Raw genomic sequence first — 25126 nt, 5'->3', positions numbered from 1 at the left:
ATTTCTGATTTAGCAGATCAACACAACAAGTGCAAGGATTCTGATATGTGGCACAATACAGCTAGTGTGAGAATGTCAACCTGTAATAATGTCTCAAATATTATATATGACCTCTGTAGGGTTCTTTATATACTCAGTTTATGGACATGTCAGGCTGACTAGACTTTCCCAAATAAAATGGAGCCAGTGTAATCAGGAAAGCAAGAAACTGACTGTCGATGTGACCCAACACATATCCCCACTGTACATCATGGAGCTACACAGAGCACAAACCCAAGCACTGAAAGCACTGGGTGTCTGGTTAGTACTGCCCCTGGGCTAATACACTGCTACTTCTGAAGTGTGCTTACTCAGCACAAATCCTGGGAATTTCTATGCTTTCCTTCATAAAGCAGTGTGAGGACTGCCCAAGAAGGATGTTTCCCCAGACTCTTCTAAGTTACTGCAAAAAAGACTACTCAACCATATGAAGCCAAGATAGTGCCTCAACCAGAAATAATATGATTGCTTTTCTGAAGGCTGGAGATAAACCAACATTTTCTGGGGAGCACAGTCTCTGTTCTTACTTAGTGTGAAAGCACTTAACAAGAAGACACCATGATTTCCTTTAGATTATTCTCCCTTTCCACCTGCCAAAGGCGTCATGCATAAGCTTATTTCCTGGGCGTTTTTTTATTTAGTGGTGTGGATGCACTCTGAGGGGCAAAAGGATGAGGTGAACTGTACAGGAATTTTTCTGTGGATAAAAATGGGAAACAGGAACATAAAAGATCTCCCTCAGAGCACCTGAGGTAGTCTTGGCCTCTTCTTGCTTTCTGAACTTAGGAGCAAGCAAGTATGATTGTGCTCTTTAATCCACGTAACTTCACTTCTTCTGAAGCAATCTACTATCACTTAATTTACATAGTTAGTGGATGCTACTGCTTCCAGAGTGAAGCAAATGACAGGAAATTATCTAAATTTCTTTAAGGAGCTAAGAGCAATTAACCTTAAGGATTTAAAGGTCCAAAGCCTACTGTAAGCAAGTAAGAGTTATGATTTCCACTGACTGTCCCTGTGAGATGTGACCACTCACATCTGAAGTGCAAGACATTCAAAGACCAAATCAAATATGAAATTAACCCCAGAAAAATTAAAATAAAGTTAAAATATTATTTTTTTCTGATTTAGATGTAGACCAGATTATATATGCATATATGCACAAAAAATAAGACACACACACAAAGATATATGAATACATAATATATTAAAGATCTTTGGAGTCTAGATACTGCTCTAATGTTGAATGACATCTCTCTGGAACTTGTTCACCGACCTCACTACATGGATTAATCACACCACACTGCTGATCTCACCCATTTCTTCCAAATAATTGCATTCAGCCAAATGCTTAATAGCATTAAATTCTGGAAAGATGCATTTGAGGTTTTTTGAATAAACTTCATATTTCACCTAGAATACTCTTCAAAAGGGACATTTAAAATAATGGAGATAATTTAAGCTTTGGATGTTCCAGTCTTTATTATTTCCTTTCATCGTGTTAACATAATCAAAAAAGTCCAGTTGCAGTTGCATTCTGCCATCTCTATATATTTATTAAATATATTCATTTAGTTGTGGCCCTTTGCAGCTGTTGGAAAATAAGTACAGACCTCGCATTAGGCTGATCAAGGCATCACTGCTCATGAAGGTTTAGAGATAAATTTTAATCACAAAGTAAAATTTTCCTACAGAATTACATGTCTCAAAAGTAATATATAACTTGTGGTCATCACAGCTATATCCATCCTCAGAAGCTGAATTGTAAAATGTTAAGTCCTGTACGAAACTGCTGGAAATGGTTTATTAATAGTTATTTTTCCTCTGTGCTTCACAGTTACCTATGATGCATGTTAAAAATCCCAACTTGCCACAGAGTAGCTGGCTATGAATCTGTTTCGACTATTTCCTTTACAGTGCCTTAGCTCTCCATTATTTCTTTTACATTCTTTTCCTTTTGCTAAATTGAAAATTTTATAGGTATGGGAGAGCATAACGACAGCAAAATACACTAAAACTGTGTATCCCAGACATTTTTTCTAATCTTCTCTTATATTGCTGATAGATTTTATAATACAATTCAGCATAATCATAAAAGTGGATACTCACTCATTACTTTTTTACTGATGTTCTCAAATAAATTCTAAAATGCAATTTGTTCTTTTCTGAAAAATTGTTTTCAAATATGGTATTACAAAACTTCTTGTATTATTTCCTGTTGTTTATTTTAAACAAATCTCCTTAATTTTCAAGGTAAAGTGTTCTTACATGGCATAATACTTTGCAATTTATTATATCATTTTGCTGATGCAAATTTGCTAATGACAAACTCAGTCACAGTAACCATTCTGTACTCTAACCTAATACTTACTGAAGCCCATCAAAGTCACACCTGCAATTCAGTGGATTTTGTCACCTATATTCACTGGATAGACACCTCACAAAGCTGTGTATGCAAGGGCAGGGGTGTAAGGGTGAAAAATACATAGGGATTTAATTAATTCATTCAAAACCTCTGGAAATTTGGAGAATGCGGATCTAGCAAAAGATACAGAAGTTTGGATGGTTACTTAGAATTGAATCCAGAATTCCACACACACAGGAATATAGTGTTCTTTAAGGAGACTTTGCCAACCAGCTGTTATGGTATTGAAAGAAAACACAATTATAATGGCTTACCCATTTCTCTCCAAACATTTTCACTGCCATTATTTTTCTTTTCTCTGTCCTAGTTTTGCAGGGAGGGAGACAAGTAAATGACTTTCCCTGCAGACTTATCCATTTGGTTTGCATGGCCAAGCTTTTTTTTTGGGGGGGGGGGGGGTTGGGGGTGGGCTACAGAGGTTGTTTCTATGAGAAACTACCAGGAGCTTTCCCCATGTCCAGCTCTGCCAATCTCTGGCAGCTCCAACATATGGACCTGCTGCTGGCCAAGCCTGGGTCAATTAGAAATGGTGGTAACACCTCTGTGATAACAGATTTAAGGAAGAACAGTTATTGCACAGCTGTAGTTGTGGCCACAGAAGAGAAGAGTCAAAGCATGTGAGAGAAGCAGCCCTGCAGACACCAAGGTCAGTGGAGAAGGAGGGGCAGGAGGTGCTCCAGGTGCCAGAACTGAGATTCCCCTGCAGATAGAGGTGAAGACCGTGGTGAAGCATCTGTGCCCCTGTAGCCCATGGAGTTCCACGGGGATGCAGAAATCCACCTGCAGCCTGTGGAAGAGCTCCATGCTGGCATGGGTGGATACCTGGGAGGAGGCTGTGACCCCATGGAAGGCCCATGGAAAGAAGAGCCCACACTGGAGCAGCCTGTCCTTGAAGGGCCACACCCTGTGGAAGAGTGACCCACACTGCAGCAGTCTGAGGAGGACTGTTACTTGTGGGGTGGACTCACACTGGAGAAGTTCATGGAGCACTGTCTCCCGTGGCAGGAACCCCACAGTGCAGCAGGGAATCGACCCCTCTTCCTGAGCAGAGGGAGAGGTCATGGGTGATGAACTAGCCATAACTCCCATTCCCTGTATCCCTGCACCGCTGGGGTAGGAGGAAGAGCTCGGAAAGAAGGAGGTATGGGGGGGAAGGTGGAGAGTTTTAACGTTTTATTTTACTTTTCATTATCCTGAAATGCTCTGATTTGTTAGCAATAAAGTCAATTCATATCTCTAATTAGAGCCCATGTTTAGCCCATGATGATATTTGGTGAGTTATTTCTCCCCATCCTTAACTCATGAACCCTTTATTATATTTTCTCTCCCCTATCCAGCTGTGGAGGGGAGTGACAGAGAGGCTTTGCTGGTGAGTGCCTGGAATATAGACAGCATTAACCCATTACAACCTGGTCCTCTTTTTCTTTTTCTTCTTTTTTTATTTTTTCATAACAGAAAGGAAACCAATATCATAATCATCCTCCTCCTCCTTCACCTTAAGGCTTGGTATGTCTGCTGTTGAAATTCCATCTCTGCCTCCAATATTTCTGCCACAGAATCACAGAATGAGCCAGGTGAGAAGGGTCATCTCCCCAACCTCCCTGCTCAAATTGGGTCATCCTGAGGTATATTGGTCAGGATTGTGTCCAGGCTGTTCATGAATATCCCCAGTGGATGAAACTCCACAACCTCTCTGGGTAGTGTGTTCCAGTGCACAGTAAAGACATTATTCCTCATATTCAGGTAACCTTTCAGTCCCCTCCTTTCTTTGATAAATGCTGGTTTTCATGTGTTCATGTTCCCTGAAATTTGAAATTCTCCACCTTCCCCTGACTAAGATGCGTTCCAGTCCTAAGTTCTTTCATTCTCTCATGGTCATTGTGTATCACAGTTTTGTGCATTAATGAGGCTCACACTCCTGTTGTGCCTCTCCACAGTTGGGAACAGATGATCTGCTTGCAGAAGTGTCCTCCTTCCTCATTCAGCCTCTCTGATTGGCACCTGACATAAGCAGGCCAGATGAGATACAAAAGAACAAGCTCAGTCCTCAGTAGGCTCCTCGTGTTTTTAATAAATGGTAGCTGGACCTTGCTGTTTTACCTAGCGTAGGTAAGAAGTAAAAATATCCTAACTCCATGGAGAATGTTTTTTGTGTACCATTTCAAACAGGTAAAAAAATGCTACGAAGGTGTTTTGTAATAACTTAGTCTGTCACTGGAAAAAGGAAGTCAGGGGAGGCACGTCCACCTCACAACTCACTGCTCTCCTACTATCACTGCCGTCAGGGAGAAGATGTATGAATTTGAAAGGAAAAACACAGTTTAACTGCTCAAATCTTTTCTCTGGTAGCTGCTCCAGTGAAGAAGCCTAAGGACGGGTTTCAAAACCAGCAGGTATTTTCTCTCCTATTTTAGGATACTGGCAAAAGTAATGATACACACAAAAGAAAATAACCAATCTTATGGGTGGCACAGCTGTGGTAGGTAAGGGACAGGCGAGCGGAAGATCACGGGGTGTGACGGAAAGATAGACCCATCCCCCTCTCTCTCTCTCCCCCACGCTATCTATCGACCCCAGGAGCCTCAGAAGAATGTAGCCACACCTGCCCTGGTAAATTTCCACTACCCGACAAACCCCTGAGACCCCCAACCCCCCTCTGACGCAGCAAAAACCCCCAAAACTATTTAAACCCACGAGATAGGATAATAAACGCTTTTTCAACCGTCTGCCATATTGGTGTATGCGTGTGTTGATTAGCCCGAGCAGCCTGGCCGAGAGCAGGCTGCCGTGCTGTTCCCTGAACCAGGTCCCTGGTTGTCCTTTATAAAGGCAACACACAGCCAAAGAAATTTAATTATTTATCTTCTTGCAAAATAAGCAAAACTGACAGAATATGCCTTTCATATTTTCAGTCAGGACTCTTATCTGAAAGAGTACATTGCACATTCAAGCACACACTGGTTTTGAGTTACATGAAATATTACATAATAAAGAAAAGCCTGCACTAGATAATTGCAAGGCTTTTCATTAAAACACAGAAAAATGAAAGGATAACACTGAATTATTATAGCCATTTCCATTAATCCTTAAAAACAAAATTGAAAGAATTAATTTTTATTCTTATATCATAAATTCTCTCTACACATTCTACTAGTAGCAAAAGTTATAATAGAAATCTGCTAACAAACAATAATAGGCATCAATTCAGAGCTGTATTAAACCCCACTAAGCAAACTACCTTTGTAAGAATTTTACTCTTCCTATTACTTGTGAAGGCTAAAAGTATCTGCTCTGGATTAATAATCTTTTTATTAGTGTTTTTAAGAAAGTCATCTCAGAAGAAAAACTTTAGTAAAAGAATCTAATAACCAAATGCTTAGGACAGCGAGAGGAAAAATGGTAATATTATGTCTATCAGTAAAGCAGAACAATCCAAGCACTCATCTCCCTAAATGGAAAGGCTTCTAAATTGGAGAAGATCAGATTTTATTTTATTTTATTTTATTTTATTTTATTTTATTTTATTTTATTTTATTTTATTTTATTTTATTTTATTTTATTTTATTTTAATTTTATTGCTACATCTGATCCAGGATTAAATTTTAATCATCTATCGTCTGCCCATTGAGGAAATGTTGTGACATATAGAACACTGTTTTTATATAATATGTTCCAATAGCATCTACCATTGCATGTCTAGGGTAAAGAAACCAGCTGCAATCATTTTAAGATCGTTGGAGACCCATGAAATTTTAAGGAAAGGCATTTGACAAATCATGAAACCAAATATTGTAGTGTTTCTTTGTGTGATAAAATAGACAGGGATTTCCTTTTTTTTTTCTTTCTTTTTTTTTTAAATGTTTTGCCCTTTCATTGGCTGAGGAAAGCAAACAGACATTATAGACTAAGGCCAACTTTCACACTGAGATATCAGATAACATTTAGTGATTTAAAGAAGTGTATTGAAAGGAGAAATACCTCTACTAACTGTAAATGTTGGACTACAGAAAAGGTTTCTAAGTTTAAACAGTGAAGGTTTTTCATTGCCAATCTGGACACACTGCAACGGTGGACTGCACATATAACTATTACACTTACTTCTGTCCTCTAGAGCAAACTATGACAAATCCTGCCCCTGCTGCACTTTTCAGATCTACTCTACAGTAAAGTTTAATTAGAAGCACACTCTATCAACTCCAGATATGATTTAAACATAACCAAGAGCTTAAAGACACTGAAACAGACAGCATGCCAGCTTAATGAAATAATGATTTGTTTTTTATCACTTAATAATGTCCAAGGCAGACTGCTAAGGCACTCTATTCTTCTTATGAAACACTACAAGGGAAATTTTTGAAACATCCCAGGAACATGTTGCCCTTTACTGACCTGAGCAACTGGCTGAAGCTCACTGCTTTGGTCAGGAGAAGAAATCAGTGAGAGAGATGCCTGCTTTAGACATAACCCTCAGTGTGTGCTCTATGACCTCAAATTGTTTCTCTTAAGCACAGAAACACTTGAACACGGATTCAGAGAGAAAAAGAGGGGATGCAGCAGAAAAGGACACCTTCGAGAATAAATTACTGGTAAGCAGTCTTTCCACTTTATTTATCTCTTTGTGCATATATATTCATGTGAGTAACTTCAGGCATTACATTTTCCTTGACATGGGAAAAGAGATGGCCAAAATATCACATCATAGGAAGGAGAGTTTGGTTCTCTATTTTACATTTGCAGGCTTACTATCCTGCAGCCAGCAGGGCTGTTGGATGGGGAGAGAGCTGGTTTGCCGCCCTCCTTAGCTCCTCAGGGCGATTGTGTTCCCTTTGAGAACAGTGACATAGCTGCAAAGTGCTGACAGGGCTGGCAAGAGGATCACATAGGGTCTGTCTCTACCTGCACTGTCACTTGATAAATTCCTTGTAAGCAGCCCAGCCCCTGTTGAACTAAAGTGAGTGCTCAGGTCATAACACTACAGTGGCCTGGTACTTGAGTGGCATCTCATCATGAAGATGAGCAGAATTTCCGCATGGATACAGCTGTGGTCAAAAACCTGCTCACTGCCTTTGGGCCAGCTGCATTTGATGCTGTCTATAGGAGCACCAGGAAGACAGAAATAGCATTGATAAACATAACATAAATTTCTTTTCCTAGAAGCAAAAGGAAGTTCTGAAGTAAAATAAAATGGAACCAGTAGTCTTATTCAGAGATGTTCAAGAGCTGAATAGATTACTATTGTAAATCTTAAAAAAGACTAAGTTCAGTAAGTACCTCCAGATGCTTCCTTCCTCCATCAATGAAGACAACATGACTGTGCACACTAAAATTTTCCAAAATAGGAAAAACTTCAAGGAATTGTGCAGATACCTCTAATATTTGGTAACTGTCACTTCTGCCAATAAAACTTTTTAAAACAGACAAAATTCGGGGAGTCAAATCCTGAAGCATGTTGTCTAGCAGGTGAACAAACAGTATGTTCAGAGAGACTCAAAGATGGCTCCACAATAACTAGCTCCAGTCAGAAATAGGGCTTCTGTGTTGGCAGTATTGCTGTGCTGTCGATTTAACTTTTTGCATTTGTGCCTGTTCAAAATCTTTGTGCTTCACATTATTTTACCTTTACCCCTTCATTTACCTTCTCTAAGCATACTTCTGTAGCTTAATTTAACACATACTGAATAATTAATACTTCTAACTGAACTAACCAACTCTTTGTCCCCCCAGAATACTGAGTCTTGAGTGCATCAAGAAAATGATAATTCAGAAATTAAAGTTCCCTGATTTCTCTGTAATTTTCTAATGTACGGCAAGTGATGAGAATGATGCTGAGTAGCTGCTGATTTATGTACCCGGCTGATGTGGATTGCTTCCAGGCCTATCAAGGCCTGGGTAGAAGGCAGGATCCAACAATAAATATGTGAATGTGGCTAAGCCTGAAAAAATGGGGAACTCGGGTCAACAACATAAATGTATTTTATTGGTGAAATCTGTGATCCCAGAAGCTGAAATCACATCATGGTAATATGGCATCTCACCCAAGCCACCTGACACATCATCTCCGTTTTCCCCTCCCACACTGTATATCATTGTTCCTGTGATTACAGACTTTCTGAAAAGTAAGATTATGAACAAGTTTTCTCCTGTGATGAAGATTCAGAGCTTTTCACGTCAAGATCCTACACTGAAAGTTACAGTGAACACCAAGTGCAGACTACCTCAGCATATAGGCATGTCCTTTTTGCCTGACTGATGGGATTGAAGATCTCTGAATTTGCTGTGCTAGCCAATAAGATCATCAATGTCTTTATTGCATAGCAAGAAAGCACAGAACAAGATAATCAGCTGTGTTTCAGTGTACAACCATCACCCCCAGAGATGATTTGATTTGGTCCAACATAATTCACGGAGCAGAAAATCTAAGTGAGAAAAAACAGGGTCTTCTGAGGAAAACTTAGAATTGGAAACACTGACAGAAGGATGCACATGAGCACCTCAAATGAGGCTGTATGACAGTAACTGTGAGCTACTGATGCATAACAGATATTGACATGGGAGCTTCCATTCCAGTTGATGCCTTACTTTTCTTGCAGGATTATCGATCTGTGTTGCTTTCTCAGTGAAAGCAGCAAAATCTTCCTTTCAATCCAAGCACTGAAAAACTAATGTAGTTTCTTGACACTGAATCATAAAACTACACAAATTGACATAAAAGCAGATGAATCCCCAAGTCAAGCAAATGAATCCCCTCACTCCTAGCTACCCCAGAAAATATTCCCCCTCCTTTTAATGTAGTTGACTGGGCTGCTTTCAGTCTTTTATTGGACTTACTTTATCTGGCTCCAATTACAAAACTCATCTTGTTCTTCCTCCCCAAAGATAAAAGCTAGTTTCCTGGTAACTTAATTATAAACAGTTTTCAGTCAGAAGAATGAACTCTAACAGAGAACGTATAAGTACATCTGAAGCTTTTAATAGACAAAATGTGAATACAGTGAATATGATTAATTAGAGAAGCCTAGAGGGAAATTTAGCATGCCTTTGGCATAAAAATATCCAGTTAAGCTGCAAATTCTGTGTGAAGACTTTTTCCCCTTTGACAAAAGCATGCAGGTGTAGCACAGCAATTAGTTCCAATACCAAGCTGAGCGGACAAAGGGTGCCTGACCAGGGATATACATACAATGATTTCATTTTCCCCCTCACTTCTTTTGCACTGCTATAATTTTGTTACGTTGCACACAATTTAGAACATTTTTTGTTGTTGTTAATTAACATTCTAAAATCATCCAACCTTTAGAAAAGGTCACAAATTTCTGCGAGCTACCTCTGATGGGTTCATTGTTCAAATAAAATATACCAGTTGTATAAGCCCAATTCAGCATTAACATTATATGAGAACTGACATATTGAAAATAAAATCTGTTACTTGTAGTTGACCAAATGTTCTGAAGCTAGAAAGAATTGTATTTGTGTTTAATTTCCAACATGAGAATAATCCCATCATAACATGAAATATACTGTAGGAATAGCAACTGCTGCATCACATAACATGCATTATAATTTTTAATTTTTTTTTTCTTCTGGAACAGGCACAGGCAAACTATAATATACAGAATTTAACACTTGATGTTTGATAATATTTTTCATTTTAGGAGAATCTGCTTCCTTTTGTTTGTAATAAACAAAATGGCAACTCGTCCTATCACATCTCAGGTATGCCTGTCTGTTTGCAGCTTCTCCCAGCTGGAAATCTTCATCACATGATAAACATCCATGACACAAAATTTTTCTGCTAAACGCAATTTTATGATATGTTTTGCAAACTATTCCCTATCCTTTGGCTATAGTAAGTGTCAAAAATGTCAGTCTGCTACCTAAGCAGCTTGAAAGCCAAACTTTTTCCGCTTGTCAAGGCTGGGACCTGCAGGGAAGGCTAGGAGAATTCAGACCGTTCTAAACTGTTTATTTTATGCCTTAGGTTTTTGAGGGACTCAGAAAAGAATGCTCAATGCAAGCTGCTGCTCAAAGCTGACTCAGCATTGCCATGTAAGAGCACTGTGTGAGCATCTCATCCCTGTGCCTGCAAAAATGACATGTATTTAAGGGCACATCTACAAGCTTCAGCTATATTAACTAAATTCCATAGTACTTATACTAGTAAAATAGTATATTAAAAAAGCAAAATAACTTTAAAGCTAAATAAGCAATACTCCAAAAACATTCAGATTCTCAGAATGGAATTTCAATACCATGAATATGATGAACGTGAGTTAAAGAGTCTTTCAGTCCATCAGCACTCACCATTCAGCCACTTGGAGTTGTACTGGGCAGTTCGGAGAGGAGGAAGGGCCCCCAGACTTCGATAAATAGCAGGATCCCTTCCTGGAAAATCCATGGCTGTAGCAGCATATAGTTCTCCACTGGAAGTGAGAAGAGCAGTGGAATTGTGCTGGGGACTGTAGGGACAACGAGCCATGCCACTGATTTGGTCATGTATCTCTGTCAAGTTGCTTAACTGTAAAAGAATTAGAATTAGAAAAAGGGATTAAAATTATCTGAAAATTATCATTTCAGCCAAGCTGCATCAACCTGAGCAAAATCCTATGACGAATAGTTCTCTACTGTATTTCTGTGTGTAGCCAACCTCTACCTCAATCTAAAATTGTCTCTTACAGAAAGTCTTATTGTAATGTTGTCAGATCTCACTTTTGCCATTTTGATATGTAAAGCATACATGTCAGCCATTATCCACCATGCCTAAATGTTTTCTATTACAAGGGGCTCAAAAATTAGTTACCTCTGCATAGATTGTTATTATAAACAATAAAACCAAACCTGATAGCCAGAATCAATACAGCATCCACCATACAAAACAACAACAAAAATATCTATTGCTTGTTTTATTGGTGTGTTTTAGGAAAAAAATCTCAGATGAAAAATGAGAGTAAGAAAAGAAGCCTTCCAACTCAGCAGAACCATCTCTGGTTTAGCAGCTCAAATACCTTCAACCATAAATCACAGCATGATGTAAATATGGTATTTGAAAATAAAGACGCAATGGGTTTAAATATAATAAATCTCCCAATGAGTTTTTAGTAATATAGTTATTCCTTGTATTTAATTGTTTCTGCCCTCCTGAGACAAATAGGCATCCTAATCCAAACAGTGACTTTTTATACCTATTATGACTATTACTGATGCTATAATTAGGCTTTTTTTGAACATAGAATGACAGATCTCAGCAAAGATTTCTCATTCTCACCAGTCAGAAATCACTAATACAGGTACTCTAATTTCTCCAGAACTACACATACACAGTATGTGCAGCTACACAACCACATTTGATAACTAAACCTTTTGATGCCAATGGAAACTGACAGAAGTCTTATAAACAACTAAGGTTCATAAAAATTGGCATGTAGAAGGAACTGAGCTGTTCAAAGCTGTGCATCTCCCACAGCTGAGGAAAAGAGTGAAAAAAGGGATTGGTTAGCTCTCCTATAAGCTGCCACCAGCTAAATCAGCCTTTTACACATCAGCTCACCCATCAATACCCAAACAGCCAGTTCTCAGCCACAACATGCTCTGCCTTTTTATCTGCTGGCTAAGAACAGGGACTCCAGACTGTGGAGCAAAATATTTTAACTCTTACTGTGCGGTTGGTGCAGATTGGAGTGAATGCGTTGGTTCCACAGGTAAAGAGATGGTTGCCTCCAACAAGAAGCACTCGAATATAGTTCTGGCATTCCTCCTGCCACACAGAAAAGAAAGAATATATTCAGTGACACTGCAGAGTACAGAGAAGTCTAAATCACTTTGTTTTCCATGGTTATTTATCCACACACAAAAAAAATTAGGTAAACAAGGCTTAAGCATACCTGAATTAGCAATCACAATATGCACAAACTTCTTATTCACACACGTGCATCCATCAACCTTTCTGAAAAGTTCCTAATAGGATAACAACAAACCACTCTAGTACTGAAGATTTCCTCTAAGGATATATTTCAAAGATTTAGCTAAATTTTGAACTGATAGTTCAGATTGATGATCTGATAAATGCTGACTTAAATAATACAGTACTGTCTAAGGAAATCAGATGTTGTCTTCAGAGACAGATTAGGCCAAGGAAGGAAGCTGTGAGGAAAACAGGGAAAGGAATGGGTTGTCAGTAACAAAAATATAGTGAGGCTAGTAAAAATAAAACTCTTGAGATGTGCCAGTGTGGATTTGTTACCACTAATTTTATAATTTACCTTGTTTGTTTTATTAGAAGCATCTCATTTCCTGTAAATTCAAAGTTCTCAAAAAATTACATTACCACAATATAAAGATGCTCACCCTGAGAAATAATCTGACACATTTTTTACCCCATTAGTGAAGGTTTTATGATATTCATATCTCTCATTTCAGGAACTAGAAATCAACAGCAACTTCTACTGTTAATTCAAACAGAAAGCTTTGTCCTGCATTACTAAAAATCCCCCAGAACTGTATGAGGAAAAATTCAGACACTTCTCTTGAAAAAAAAATCAATGTCCATATCCAATAAAATGATCAACAACATGTTTGGAGAAAATAAAGTTTCCTGGAAACTTACATTTGAATGCTCTCTAGCATTCACCACAAGATAGTCTCATAAAAACTCTGAAAAAAAAACTTGTGAAAATACAGTTATGCAATTCTAGCCAATATTAAGTGAAATCATGTAAGTAAATCCATACAAGAGCAATAGCATAGAAGTCCCATTATCTGGCCTACAGTTATATTAAATGGATTGCATGTTTATCTTGAAAATAGACTCATCCTGGAAGACAACAAATATAATCCCGAATAAATTGAACAGGCACAAAATAGACTGCAAAAGAAGATTGGGAAAACACTTTAAAGGTCTCTGAGAAAACTTTTACAATTTTTTATCTTCTATACCTTTCCTCATAAAAGTCAAGTTAAAAATAAACTCGAAAAAACTCCTGTAAAATCTCAGGAAAGAAACAACCTCTTGGAAAAAGTACCTCTCAAACCCACATTTTCATTAGTTTCTTGTGAAAATGTAGCTCTTAAAGGTTTCTCTTTGAGCCTTTAAGGGCAAGGGACAAATATCTTAGAAGTAAGATTTGATTCCTATTGGGTAAAAAAAATTTGAAGTTTTTATATTGAACTTTATAAAACTGTCATCTTCATATTCTTTAAACCACAGTGAAGCTAATACACAACCATATAACTGAGTTGGGCAATGCAACAAGCCATTAAAAAAGTAGTTACTTCACAACTTGGCAGTGGTGGTAGTTTTGGCAGTTTCCTCAGCAGACTGCTTTAACTCCATCATTAAAAAAAACAAAAAACCAAAAACTAGAAGGTAACTTTTTGGAGGATTGTTTTTTGATTTTCTCGTTGGAAGGCTGCTCAAGGAGGTTCACAGAATGAAGGACAGTAATTTATTCATTTGTCTATTTCCATTCTGCCCTTTGCAACAAGGCATGGAATGTATGTGTAGGAAAAATAAGTGGGTTTCTGACATTACAACCCATCCAACCTCTCCTCTTCATGGTTCAGAGCTCCCTGAAATAGTATCATTTCTAAATTACTTGCACACTGATCACCCACTCATTTTGTTCAAAAATAATGCTAATTTCTTAAACTCTGACATTCTTGGGAATCATAAGATTTTTTTCTTTAATGTTCCCAAGTCCTGTGCCAACTTGACAACAATCCGTATTGCAACAGGGCAAATAAAACATCTTATATGGAATCCTTGTTGGGAACACAGTGCAAAAATGGAAAATGAAAGAATAACTTTTTTTAATTGGCTATTTAACTAATTTGAAAAAAATATCCACATTAATGCAAAAGAAAATTTTTAAAAATTGGTCATGAATAGAACTATTACCATCCAAAAACATACTGAAAAAGGACTTCACTATTTAGTCACTTGAATTGTTCAGAGATACTTTTCTAGTTCTGAAGTCAAGTTTGGCTGTACTGGTTCATGTCTGAAACATGCAAAAATGAGATGTATGTTGTAGAAGTGGCAAAGGACTTCAGACCAAAGGATATTTTAGGTCAGGGGTGGTGTTAGATTCGGTAGCCACCTTTTATGTAGTCCTATTCTCCAGTTCATTTCAACTTCTATAATATACTTTCCTGTTTGCCTATAAAAATATATCTGAAATAACGAAATACATTTATGAAATACTTTCTAATTTTGTATCAGCATATCTGAAACAAAATACAACTATTAGAAACAATTCAGCAACCAACCAGGCTGACAGTCCAAGGTCAATCTGACTGCAAAGCAATTATCCTCTTGCAGCAATATTTCTTGTATAGGTTAACATTTTAAATATACCTGCATTTAATTTTTAAATACTTTTATTGAAGGTTCAGACACTAACACGTCCAGCCATTAGACTCTTAAATAATCAAGAAATTGAACTTAATTTCAATTAGCATTATTATTTTTAGCCTCTCTTTGGTTTACTGCATTCTCAACAAGTGCATTTATATTTTTTCTTTCTAACATTCCTTACCACAAGTGTCAGTATGAATAGGCAAATTTATTCTCTTAATCGAGTCTGGTGTTTTAGATTTCTACATGCTAATGCATGCTGGCCACAAGGACATAATTTTGCATGGCTCACTCTTGGAGCCACTAGCTATTTTAGGCAAAAGCCTAAATTGGTAGATAAATGTCTGAAGTCTGAGTAACAAACATCAGCCTTCAAAAGTCAAGTGTGCATTACACTGTCAAATGTGACAGATGTCCCTATATATTTTCCCCTTCAGCTCTTTTCCCTCGTTGGCTTCTATAGCATAAACTTCAGAACAACTGATAACAGCTGCAGGCAAAAATTCCACGCAGCTTCTTTCTCAAGAACAAAAAAAGATTTGTGTTTCACTGACCATTATCTCAAAACTACTTGAGTTACTTCAGGGTTCAAAGACACCTTCTGGTTTCAGGGCATTCTCTCCATCAGTTAAGGTGACTTCCAAGCAATGAGTTCAGGTTTTCCCACCTGAACTTACTGCCCTCATGCTGTTCTGTGGCCAGGAGATGTTCTAGAGATACCAGGGTCTGAATGAATAACCTACCCACAGCCATCCCTGCAGTCCTCATGTCTCCTTTGCCACAGTCTGGGCTGGCCTTGACATATTTTGACTCCAGTCTTTCCTGTGTCTTCCTACAGTTATATGTGCCTGCCCTGAAATCTGAATTCACCTGAGAAATGTTACAGAAATGCAACACCTAGCAACTCTGCAATTTGGGCTGCATCTATTTATACAACAGGCAAGCAGTCAAGTTTTTCTGATAACAGTAACTGTAATTGTGTTTGCAGAGATTTCCTATGAAGAGGGACAACGTAGCACTGGAATGAATTCCTCCTGATCTGATAATTCCCAGTTTTTCCAAGGGAAGGTTCTGTATGCATCTCCTTCTACAGAGAGTACAGTGACCTTGCTTTAGTCTTGTAAATAAGGCAATAAAAGACAAACATAATTTGGCTATCCTTTCTCTGGTCATAAATTTATCTTTGATTTTAACCATGACCACATCAGTGAAAACAGAAGAGGAATGAAAAGTTCAAAAAGACAGTTGTCATTCCAGCTGAGTAGGTTTTCTCAGACAGTATCTCTGCATTCTCCAGCAACTCCCATATGAAGCTTTCAGGCCACAAAGTTTGCACAGAACCAAAAAAAAAAAAAAAACCAAAACAAAAAACCCACAATCCAAATGTTAAAAATAAGAAGTATTTACTCCCAGGATTTCTATTGAATATAATGAAGAATAAAGACTATAACCCTCTTCTAGATTGTGAATGAGGAACATGGCAATGGGTACAGATGAAATCTTTAGACAAATAATAACAATACTAAAAAACAATCACAGAGGTCATAATTTGAATTGCATATATACCATTTTACAGCAACATCTTAACTTTCTTAGATCTGTGTTTTGGAAATAAGGTCCTGATGCATGAATTCCTGTATGTGCCTGAGTGTCCGATTCCCCTTTTAGGTAGAGATTTATTGGCAAAACTTGATGCAGTGATAACCTTTGAGAATGGGGAACTTTTAATGAAAATACCTGAATCAAAGACAGGAAAAATTTTAATGATTAAGGAAAAACCAGCTTCCTCTATTCCTAGGGAAGTAGAAGATGCAGTAATTCCTTCAGTATGGGAAACAGATATACCTGGGAAATCTAAATTAGCACAGCCAATACATGTTGAATTAAAGGAAGGGGCAAAAGCAGTACAGGTTAAACAGTATCCTATAAAACCAGAAGCACGACAGAGAATAGTAAAAATTATTGATAAATTCCTGAAATACCAAATTTTAGAAGAATGTGAATCAGAATATAATACACCTATATTTCCAGTAAGGAAACCCAATGGTGAGTATAGATTAGTGCAGGATTTGAGAGCAATAAATGAAATAACTAAGGACATTTATCCAGTAGTTGCTAATCCTTACACATTGTTAACATCTGTGAAAGAGATATATAAATGGTTTACAGTAATTGATCTAAAAGATGCCTTTTTCTGCATACCCCTTGACAAAGAAAGTAGGAACCTGTCTGCCTTTGAGTGGGAAAATCCAGGAAACGGAAGAAAGACCCAGCTCACCTGGACACGGCTGCCACAAGGATTTAAGAACAGTCCTACCCTATTCGGAAACCAACTGGCAAAGGGGTTGGAAACCTGGACGGCGAGGGGGCAAGTACCGAGAGAGCAATACCTGCTGCTACAGTATGTTGACGATATACTGATAGCCACAGAGGAGAAAGCAACCTGCATAAAGGTAACAATCGAGATTTTAAATTCACTGGGAATGGCAGGATATAAGGTATCTAAAGAAAAAGCACAAATTGCACAACAGACTGTGATTTACCTGGGATGTGAAATCTCACAAGGGCAGAGAAAACTGGGTACTAACCGTATTCAAGCTATTTGTGCCATTCCAGAGCCCCAGAATCTACACGAGCTGCAAGTTTTCCTTGGGATGACAGGGTGGTGCCGCCTGTGGATCATGGACTATGGACTAATTGCAAAACCCTTGTATGAGGCCCAGAAGATGCAGCCATTTACCTGGGGCAAACCACAGAAGGAGGCTTTCCTCAAACTAAAGGAGGCCTTGACAACTGCTCCTGCATTGGGGTTACCTGATTTGTCCAAAGATTTTCAGCTGTTTGTACATGAAAGGATGCATCTGGCATTGGGAGTCTTAACCCAACATTTGGGAAGCTGGAAAAGGCCAGTGGGCTACTTTTCCAAACAACTTGATAACGTCAGTGCTGGATGGCCTTCATGTCTGCGGGCAGTCGCAGCCACTGTGATCCTGATACAAGAAGCCAGGAAGCTCACCTTGGGAAGGCACATAGATGTCTATGTACCACATATGGTAACTACTGTCTTGGAGCAGAAGAGGAGCCGTTGGCTCTCCCCGAGTCGAATGATGAAATTCCAGGTAATCTTAACAGAGCAAGATGATGTAACATTAAAACCAACTAACCTTTTGAACCCAGCCTTGTTCTTAGGTACAACATCTGAAGAAAGCCCATTGGAAAACGATTGCATGGAAGTAATAGAACACACCTGTGCGGCTAGAGCAGATCTGAAAGATGTCCCCCTGGAACAGCCAGACTGGGAGTTGTTCACAGATGGAAGCAGTTTCATGGAGAACGGAATCAGACACGCTGGATATGCGGTAACAACAATCAGTACAGTGGTAGAGGCAAAAGCACTGCCACCAAATACATCCACCCAGAAGGCAGAACTGGTTGCTTTAACCAGAGCACTAGAATTAAGTAAAGGGAAAAAGGTGAACATATGGACTGATTCAAAATATGCATTTGGAGTAGTGCATGTGCATGGGGTCCTATGGAAAGAACGGGGCCTGTTTTCATCTCAAGGGATGCATCAAGATGCAGTTCTGCAGCTGATAAGAGCAGTACAAAAACCTGAACAAATGGTAATTATGCATTGTAAAGCACATCAATCAGGAAACTCCAAAATTTGTGAGGGAAATTGAAAGGCAGATTGTACGGCTCGACAGGCTGCTCGAAAGGTGCAAACAACAATGGGATTGGTCTATTTAAAACTTAATGTATCTCAATTCAATTTACCTCCACAGCTGAAATATTCAGCAGAAGATGAGAAACTGGGACATTTACTGAATGCACAGAAGAATCCAGAAGGGTGGTAAGTAACTGCACACGGACAGATAGTGGTACCCCCCTTGGTAATGAGAGAGGTTCTACAAATTAAACATAACGAATGTCATTGGGGTGCAGAGGCATTGGTAAAATTTCTAAAACGTTATTTGGTCTCAGAACGAATGTTAACAATGGCAAAATCAATAATGTCAAAGTGTGAAGTTTGCTTGAAAAATAACCCAGTGTCTAGACGACAGGCACAACTAGGAAGGGTTCAGGTAGGGATAGAACCAAGAGATTATTGGCAGGTAGATTTTGTAGAATTACCAAGAACTCAGAGATACAAATATTTATTAGTAGGGGTTGATACATTCTCCGGATGGCCAGAAGCCCTTCCCTGTCGCATGGACCAAGCAAAAGAAACAGTTAAGTGGTTACTACAAGAAATTATTCCCAGATTCGGGGTGCCTCTAGGGATATCATCAGATATGGGACCTCATTTCATAGCCACGGTGGTAAAAGAAGTAAGTAGGTTGATGGGAATAACTTGGGACCTCCATACACCATGGAGACCCCAGTCAAGTGGACAGGGGGAGAGGATGAATCAAACACTAAAAAGGCAGATCAGTAAAATATGTCAAGAAGCCAAACTGCAATGGCCACAGGCTTTACCAATAGCATTACTGAGAATCTGGATAAAGCCTAGGAGTGGGATGTCAGTCAATCCTTATGAGATATTGTATGGGAAACCATATGAATCTCCTGGATCCAATCCAAATATACACGTCACAGGAAAACAGGAAGTATATAACTATGTTCTGTCTCTTGGGAAAACTTTAGCACGACTTCGGAGCGCCCTCATGTGGAATAGGCCACTGACTCTCGAGAATCCAGTTCATGACATACATCCAGAAGACGAGGTATACATTAAGAATTGGAATGAAGAACCACTGAAAGAAAAGTGGACTGGACCCCATCAGGTACTACTGACCACCTTCACAGCAGTCAAGGTAGCTGGAGTGGACTCCTGGATACACTACACTCGAGTGAAGAAAGCCCATCCCGGACTACGGACTGTGTAAACTGTGGGACCAACAAAGCTGCAGATAAGATGTGTATAATTATTTCAGGAATGTTACCAATAATTGTACCAATTCTCCTTTCATGGTCTTTGGGATGTGGAATGCAAAAAGATCAATTAACTACTCTTCATTCTAGAATGAAGAGAGAGGTCCAGGCAGAAACACAGGTGATAAAGGTTCCCAATGCAATTTGGGCTGAGAATGTAATGATTGGATTAGTTAAAGATTTTGCCAAAATGCAGAACACTAGCAGAATAACTGCCTGTCTGCCAATACCTAAGGCAGTGGGAGACCCAATAAATTGGGGAATCATAATGACAAAACTGCCTGAAATACAAAAGAAAAAAACAATTATATGCAAACAGGTACCAGAATCAAGATAGGTAATCAAGGTAACCTGGAAAGTAATAGGACAATGGTTACATCCTTTGAGTCAAAGAGACTGTCTTCAAAATAATGGCACAATAGGGTATCCAATAGAATGAGCAAGGGGCATTCCAAATCAATGGCAATGCTACTTACCACATTATAAAATGGTTACAGAAAATGTTACAGAAACCACTATGGTGTGGAAGTGCGAGGCAAAAGATCACAAAGGTCAAATAGAGCCCTGGGACAGTGCGTGGTCTCTATGTATACTTCAAAAATTCCAGTACATGGCTGCCACTCCTTGGTGCATTACATGGGAAGGTTCAGAAAATGAAACAGATCCAGCAGTAGTGAACACTGACACTAGTAGTAGAACAAAGGTAGACAAAGTAAGTTGGTGGGCATGTAATAAAACTTATGATTGCACCTCTGACGACATAGAAATAAAACAAATTCCACCACTGGCAGTAGCCTTACAAATTGGTTGCGCCTGCAGAGGTATCAAACACAAACAGGGTAAAGTGGCTTATAGAATACTTATAGGATGTACCAAGAGTACACTCCGAAGTCCAGGACAATTCGTATGGGCAACAAGTGATGGTACTTGGACAACCCATCTACCTGTAGATGGGAAAGTAAAAGATATTACTTTAGGCCTCCCTACTTTGTGTGCAATTTGGAAAAAGTCCCCATTTAAGGGAAAAGATGAACTTCTGCAGATAAGAACGAGAAGTTCCAAATAATAAAAATCAAGATGAAACCTGTCAAGAACTCTCTAGTGGAGTGAAATTTGGGTGGGCCTTAGAGTCTTTGCTTGGTCCTATAGCAAACTATCAGAATAAAGAAATGTTGTACAAACTTACAGGTCAGGTAGATAGACTGGCTAGGGTCACTAGGGAAGGATTTAAAGCCACCACAAAAATGACCTTACAAAATCGATTGGCCTTAGATTTGTTACTTCTGAAAGAGCATGGAGTGTGTGGATATTTAAAGGGACAAATTGATCATTGCTGCATCCACATCCCAAATGTAACTGCAAATGTAGAATATGACATCAATCAGTTAAAACAAATACAGCATGACATACAAGAAGAGCAGAAAGATTTGACTACAAGATGGTTAGACAAGGTCTTTAAAGGGTTAGGGTGGAATGTGAGTTCATGGATTAAGTCTATCATTGAAAGTGTAATAATCCTATTCATTGTGTTCTCAGTAATTTGGTTAGTCTACAGTGTCCTAAAAGGAGAAATAAGGAAGAGGACATCCTGGAACCAGAAAATAATCAAGGCACTGACACGGGACCCACACCCATCATCCTCTGATCCTCCAGTCAATGAAAACGTTCACGTCAATCCTGGATTTGAAGAACATCATGTATAAACTTAGAAACTAAAGACTGTATCAAGTGAAAGTATTTGCACTTATGATGAAATGAAAATACTTTCAAAGGGGGGAAAATTATAGTAAAAGGGTTTTAAAATCATGGGATTTAAGGTTAACAGAAAAAAATAAACTTAGTAGGCCTTGGAAAGGTAAATACCTTTAGCACAGGGAGAAATAGTACTATGTAGCTAGTACATGATAATTGATATAATTGTTAGATGTGATGACTGTTTAGTAATTAAATATAATTACTGTTTAACCAGAAAGAATAATCATGTGAAACTGTGGTCATGGACCTAAGAAAGATCACTATAAACTCATGTCAATGTATACAATAGAACAATGTAATTTCAATAATTAATGTGTAAGTTATACAACGATAGGGTATAAAATACATTCAGCTCGAAACTTATGTTCGGAGTCAGATTTGGGTTTGTACCCCGACTCCCAGAACTCTTAATAAAAGCACCTGCATATAATCATATCCCGTGATTATATGTTTCCGAACGCTAACACTATGACTTTCAGACAAGTTGAATGCTACTCTCACAGCCTTAAACTTGGAAAATCACTGTGAAACAAAGCCATATATGTTTAGTTACACATAGCATTCCTACCAGAATAGTTTCTACTGTATATACCCCTTAATCAATGCATTGTCACATTGTGACATATGCTTGAGCATATTCCCATACTTCCAAGTGTTGCCATATGAAAGCTAAGGATAAAGGCTTGAGGGATATATTACATATTGAAGCATAAATTTTCTAGGGGAAAATAACAATCTAAAAAATTAAACATTTCCTTAAAATACGAGGTTCCAGAAGTCCCTTCTTTTCTACATCTCACAGTAGAATATGGCCCTGCTTCACAAGGGAGGCCATTCTTCCTCCTTATTCTCAGAAGTACAATCATACACTGCAATTTTATTTTCCAGCACTTAGCATAAAAGGAGCTGGAAAAAGGAGCTGTTTAATGGGAGAAACTTAAAAGTCAGTGATTAGATAACTATGCAGAAGAGATCCCTCCTCTAATAGATGATAGAGCTATTGGAATATGTTTTTGAAGATTGGGATTTTTTGAGTTTTGCACATCAATAATGTATGCAACACATTCTACTGAATAAAAGTGTGCTCATTTGCACTTATCACTCTTGGTGTGTTCTCCTTTTATTTATAGTTGAATTAACATTAATCACTTAACAGTATAAAAATTAAAAACATAGATTGCAATTCTAATTGCTTTTATAATTAATTTGATAACTAGCTTCAGGTTGACACAGCCAAAAACTCCATCTTAGCATTACATTTTCCTGTACTTAATAACAGAAATTGTGGTTGGCCAAATAAATGATTGGTTTTAAGTACAAAAATACATCAAGTTCAATGTCTGAGAAGTTAGTGCACTTAATATTATTTTCTTCATAGCACCAGTAGATAGGAAATAAAAAAGTTAATAAAATTGCATCTTAAACACAGGGATATAAACTTAGAATTCTACAAAGTAATTACACGGTTATTCGGGATTTACAGCACAGAAAATGAAGTGAGACTACAGTTCACTACATATGATATGCATATGTTTAACCTTGGTGTCAAAACAGTAAATTGTTGGAAGCTAAAGTTCATGGCCATTTCAGACAGGAATGATGTGACTCTATCTCTCACCCCGTGCTCCCTATATTCTTCTTTATTCCTTTGCCTACACATCAGTGGCAGACTCTTCTCCTATGTCTCTCTTCAGAAAGGGAGACAGAAAAAATGCATAAGGTATGGATTTCTACACTGAATTACATCTGCGATTAACATAATATTTTTATTAAAGCATAACAGCTGTCTCATGCTTACCTTTGATTTCCCTTTACTGTAACAGGCTCTTTTAGTAGCTTCATCACATTGCCACTCCACGGCCTGCAACCAAAAGGAATTTGTTAGAAATGCAGGTAACCCAAAAATGTAAGCCTCTGAGCTCTTTAAGCCCATGTTTAAGTTATGTGCTTCAGAGATACTGATGATTAGGTGTGGATGATCCTATCTATAAATGCCTCTCAAGAGTTTTCTCCCTGGAAATGTAGATTTGCTGTTGAAAGTTTTTCATTGTTTTAATCCAAAAGGAAGCTGGCCAACATCAGGATTCAATGTACCAATCACTACAGCAGAAACAAGTACAGTTACATTTTAACCTTTTGTTGTTGTAGTTGTGAGTTTTATGAGGGTAAGCAGATAGAGGAACACACAGAAAGGCTGAACATCATTCTCCTACAGAGGTGGGCTGCATCAACTACTGCATCTGCTGAGAAACCTTGCTCAATGGGAAAGTGTGCCTCTTGCACTTTTTGAAGTAGTTATCTCAAGCATCAAATGGAGATTTTAGTCTCTAAAGGTATGACTGCAGCACTAATCAGAAGCATTAAAACATCCAGAGAAACATTCAGAGAAAGAAGCAATGGGCAGAGACATACAAGATAACAGTGAAACAGTGCACAGCAAAGCAGAAGCAATTTATCCTCATTTTTCGAGCTGTCTCACTTCTTCAACAGATTTATGCCAGGAAAGTAATGCCTAGTCTGCATGATTACAAGTTTCACTGTATGAGTTAATTCCATTTATTTCCATATCTAACATTCAGCAGCTATGACTTACAAACTTTGCTGTTCAGTGGAGCAGGTTGCATGCCTGGTAATACATGTACATATTTGAATACCTGTATATGCTGTGTAGTCAAAGTGCATTTTAAATCAGGCTGCATTCTTTCACCTCAGTGGTGCACATCCATATGTTCCTTAGATAAAAATGCCACAAAGAAGATTTTCAAGAAGAATTGAGATTTCTGAAGTAACCACTGCTGCCTAATTACTAAAACCACAGCCTTTTAATTTTTATTTACAAGGAAATAATGAAAGACCATTTATCCAGATTTAATGTAGGAAATATTTTGTACCTGTCTTTTAATAGAAACTGTATGAATAGCAAGCAGGCTCTCTAATTAATAATAGGATGAAAGCCTGTTTAAATTGAGGGGGAAAATGCCTTCTGAGTATTTGTGTTTCAACAAGCCCAAGAATGTGAATTTTTCACTTCAAGAAAAAAATAGACTCATGAAAATAAATGTAATTACTTCTCTTTCTCCCTCTTAAATCTTCCGATTTACAGCATTTGCTTCTGCTATGCTAAATGAGTATAGTGTAAAGGGGAATATATCTAAAACTTCTGGAAGAATCCACATGTGAATGACCCTAGAATTTATAACAAACTGTATCCAGCAGCATGAAAGAAATCTCATACTGAATTAGAAAAAATAAGGAGCAATGACCTAACTCTTTGGACTCAGTAATGCAAAAAGCAATTCACATCCATAACAGAGATCATAGGATGACCCGCTGAAATCCTAATCAATCCATCAGGACACACTGAAAATCCATATTATATGGCAATAGATACAAGTGCTGAATATGTTACCTCTGAACAACACAAAAAATTTCAAATGCTTGGAGAAACCCAAGTTAGTTACCAGGAGGAGGTCACAGTAGAAAGAGAGTGAAATATGGGTACTTAAAATGAAGGTTTGAAGGAAAGTTCTTGCCAGAACTGAACTGAGAAAAACATCTCAGGCACAAACAAAGGAAAAAAGATTGCATTAAATACAAAATATTTATCAATAAATCAATTTTCA

The 25126-nt window shown here is 38.1% G+C and overlaps 1 protein-coding gene across 5 annotated transcripts in view; it reads right to left on the bottom strand.

The window, feature by feature from the left end:
• Nucleotides 1-25126, bottom strand: part of SEMA5A (semaphorin 5A) — a 324637-nt gene that overhangs the window by 131990 nt on the left and 167521 nt on the right. For all 5 annotated transcript variants that reach the window (XM_041714648.2, XM_072924332.1, XM_041714647.2 and 2 more), the window contains 3 exons: nt 23302-23364; nt 12117-12215; nt 10766-10979 (listed from right to left, as the gene is read on the bottom strand). In XM_041714648.2, coding sequence (XP_041570582.1) covers nt 10766-10979; nt 12117-12215; nt 23302-23364 — 376 coding nt within the window. The remainder of the gene's footprint in view (nt 1-10765; nt 10980-12116; nt 12216-23301; nt 23365-25126) is intronic.

This window comes from Taeniopygia guttata, chromosome 2 (assembly GCF_048771995.1).
Source record: "Taeniopygia guttata chromosome 2, bTaeGut7.mat, whole genome shotgun sequence".
Lineage (NCBI taxonomy): Eukaryota > Metazoa > Chordata > Aves > Passeriformes > Estrildidae > Taeniopygia > Taeniopygia guttata.
This window is presented reverse-complemented; position numbering and strand designations above follow the sequence as displayed.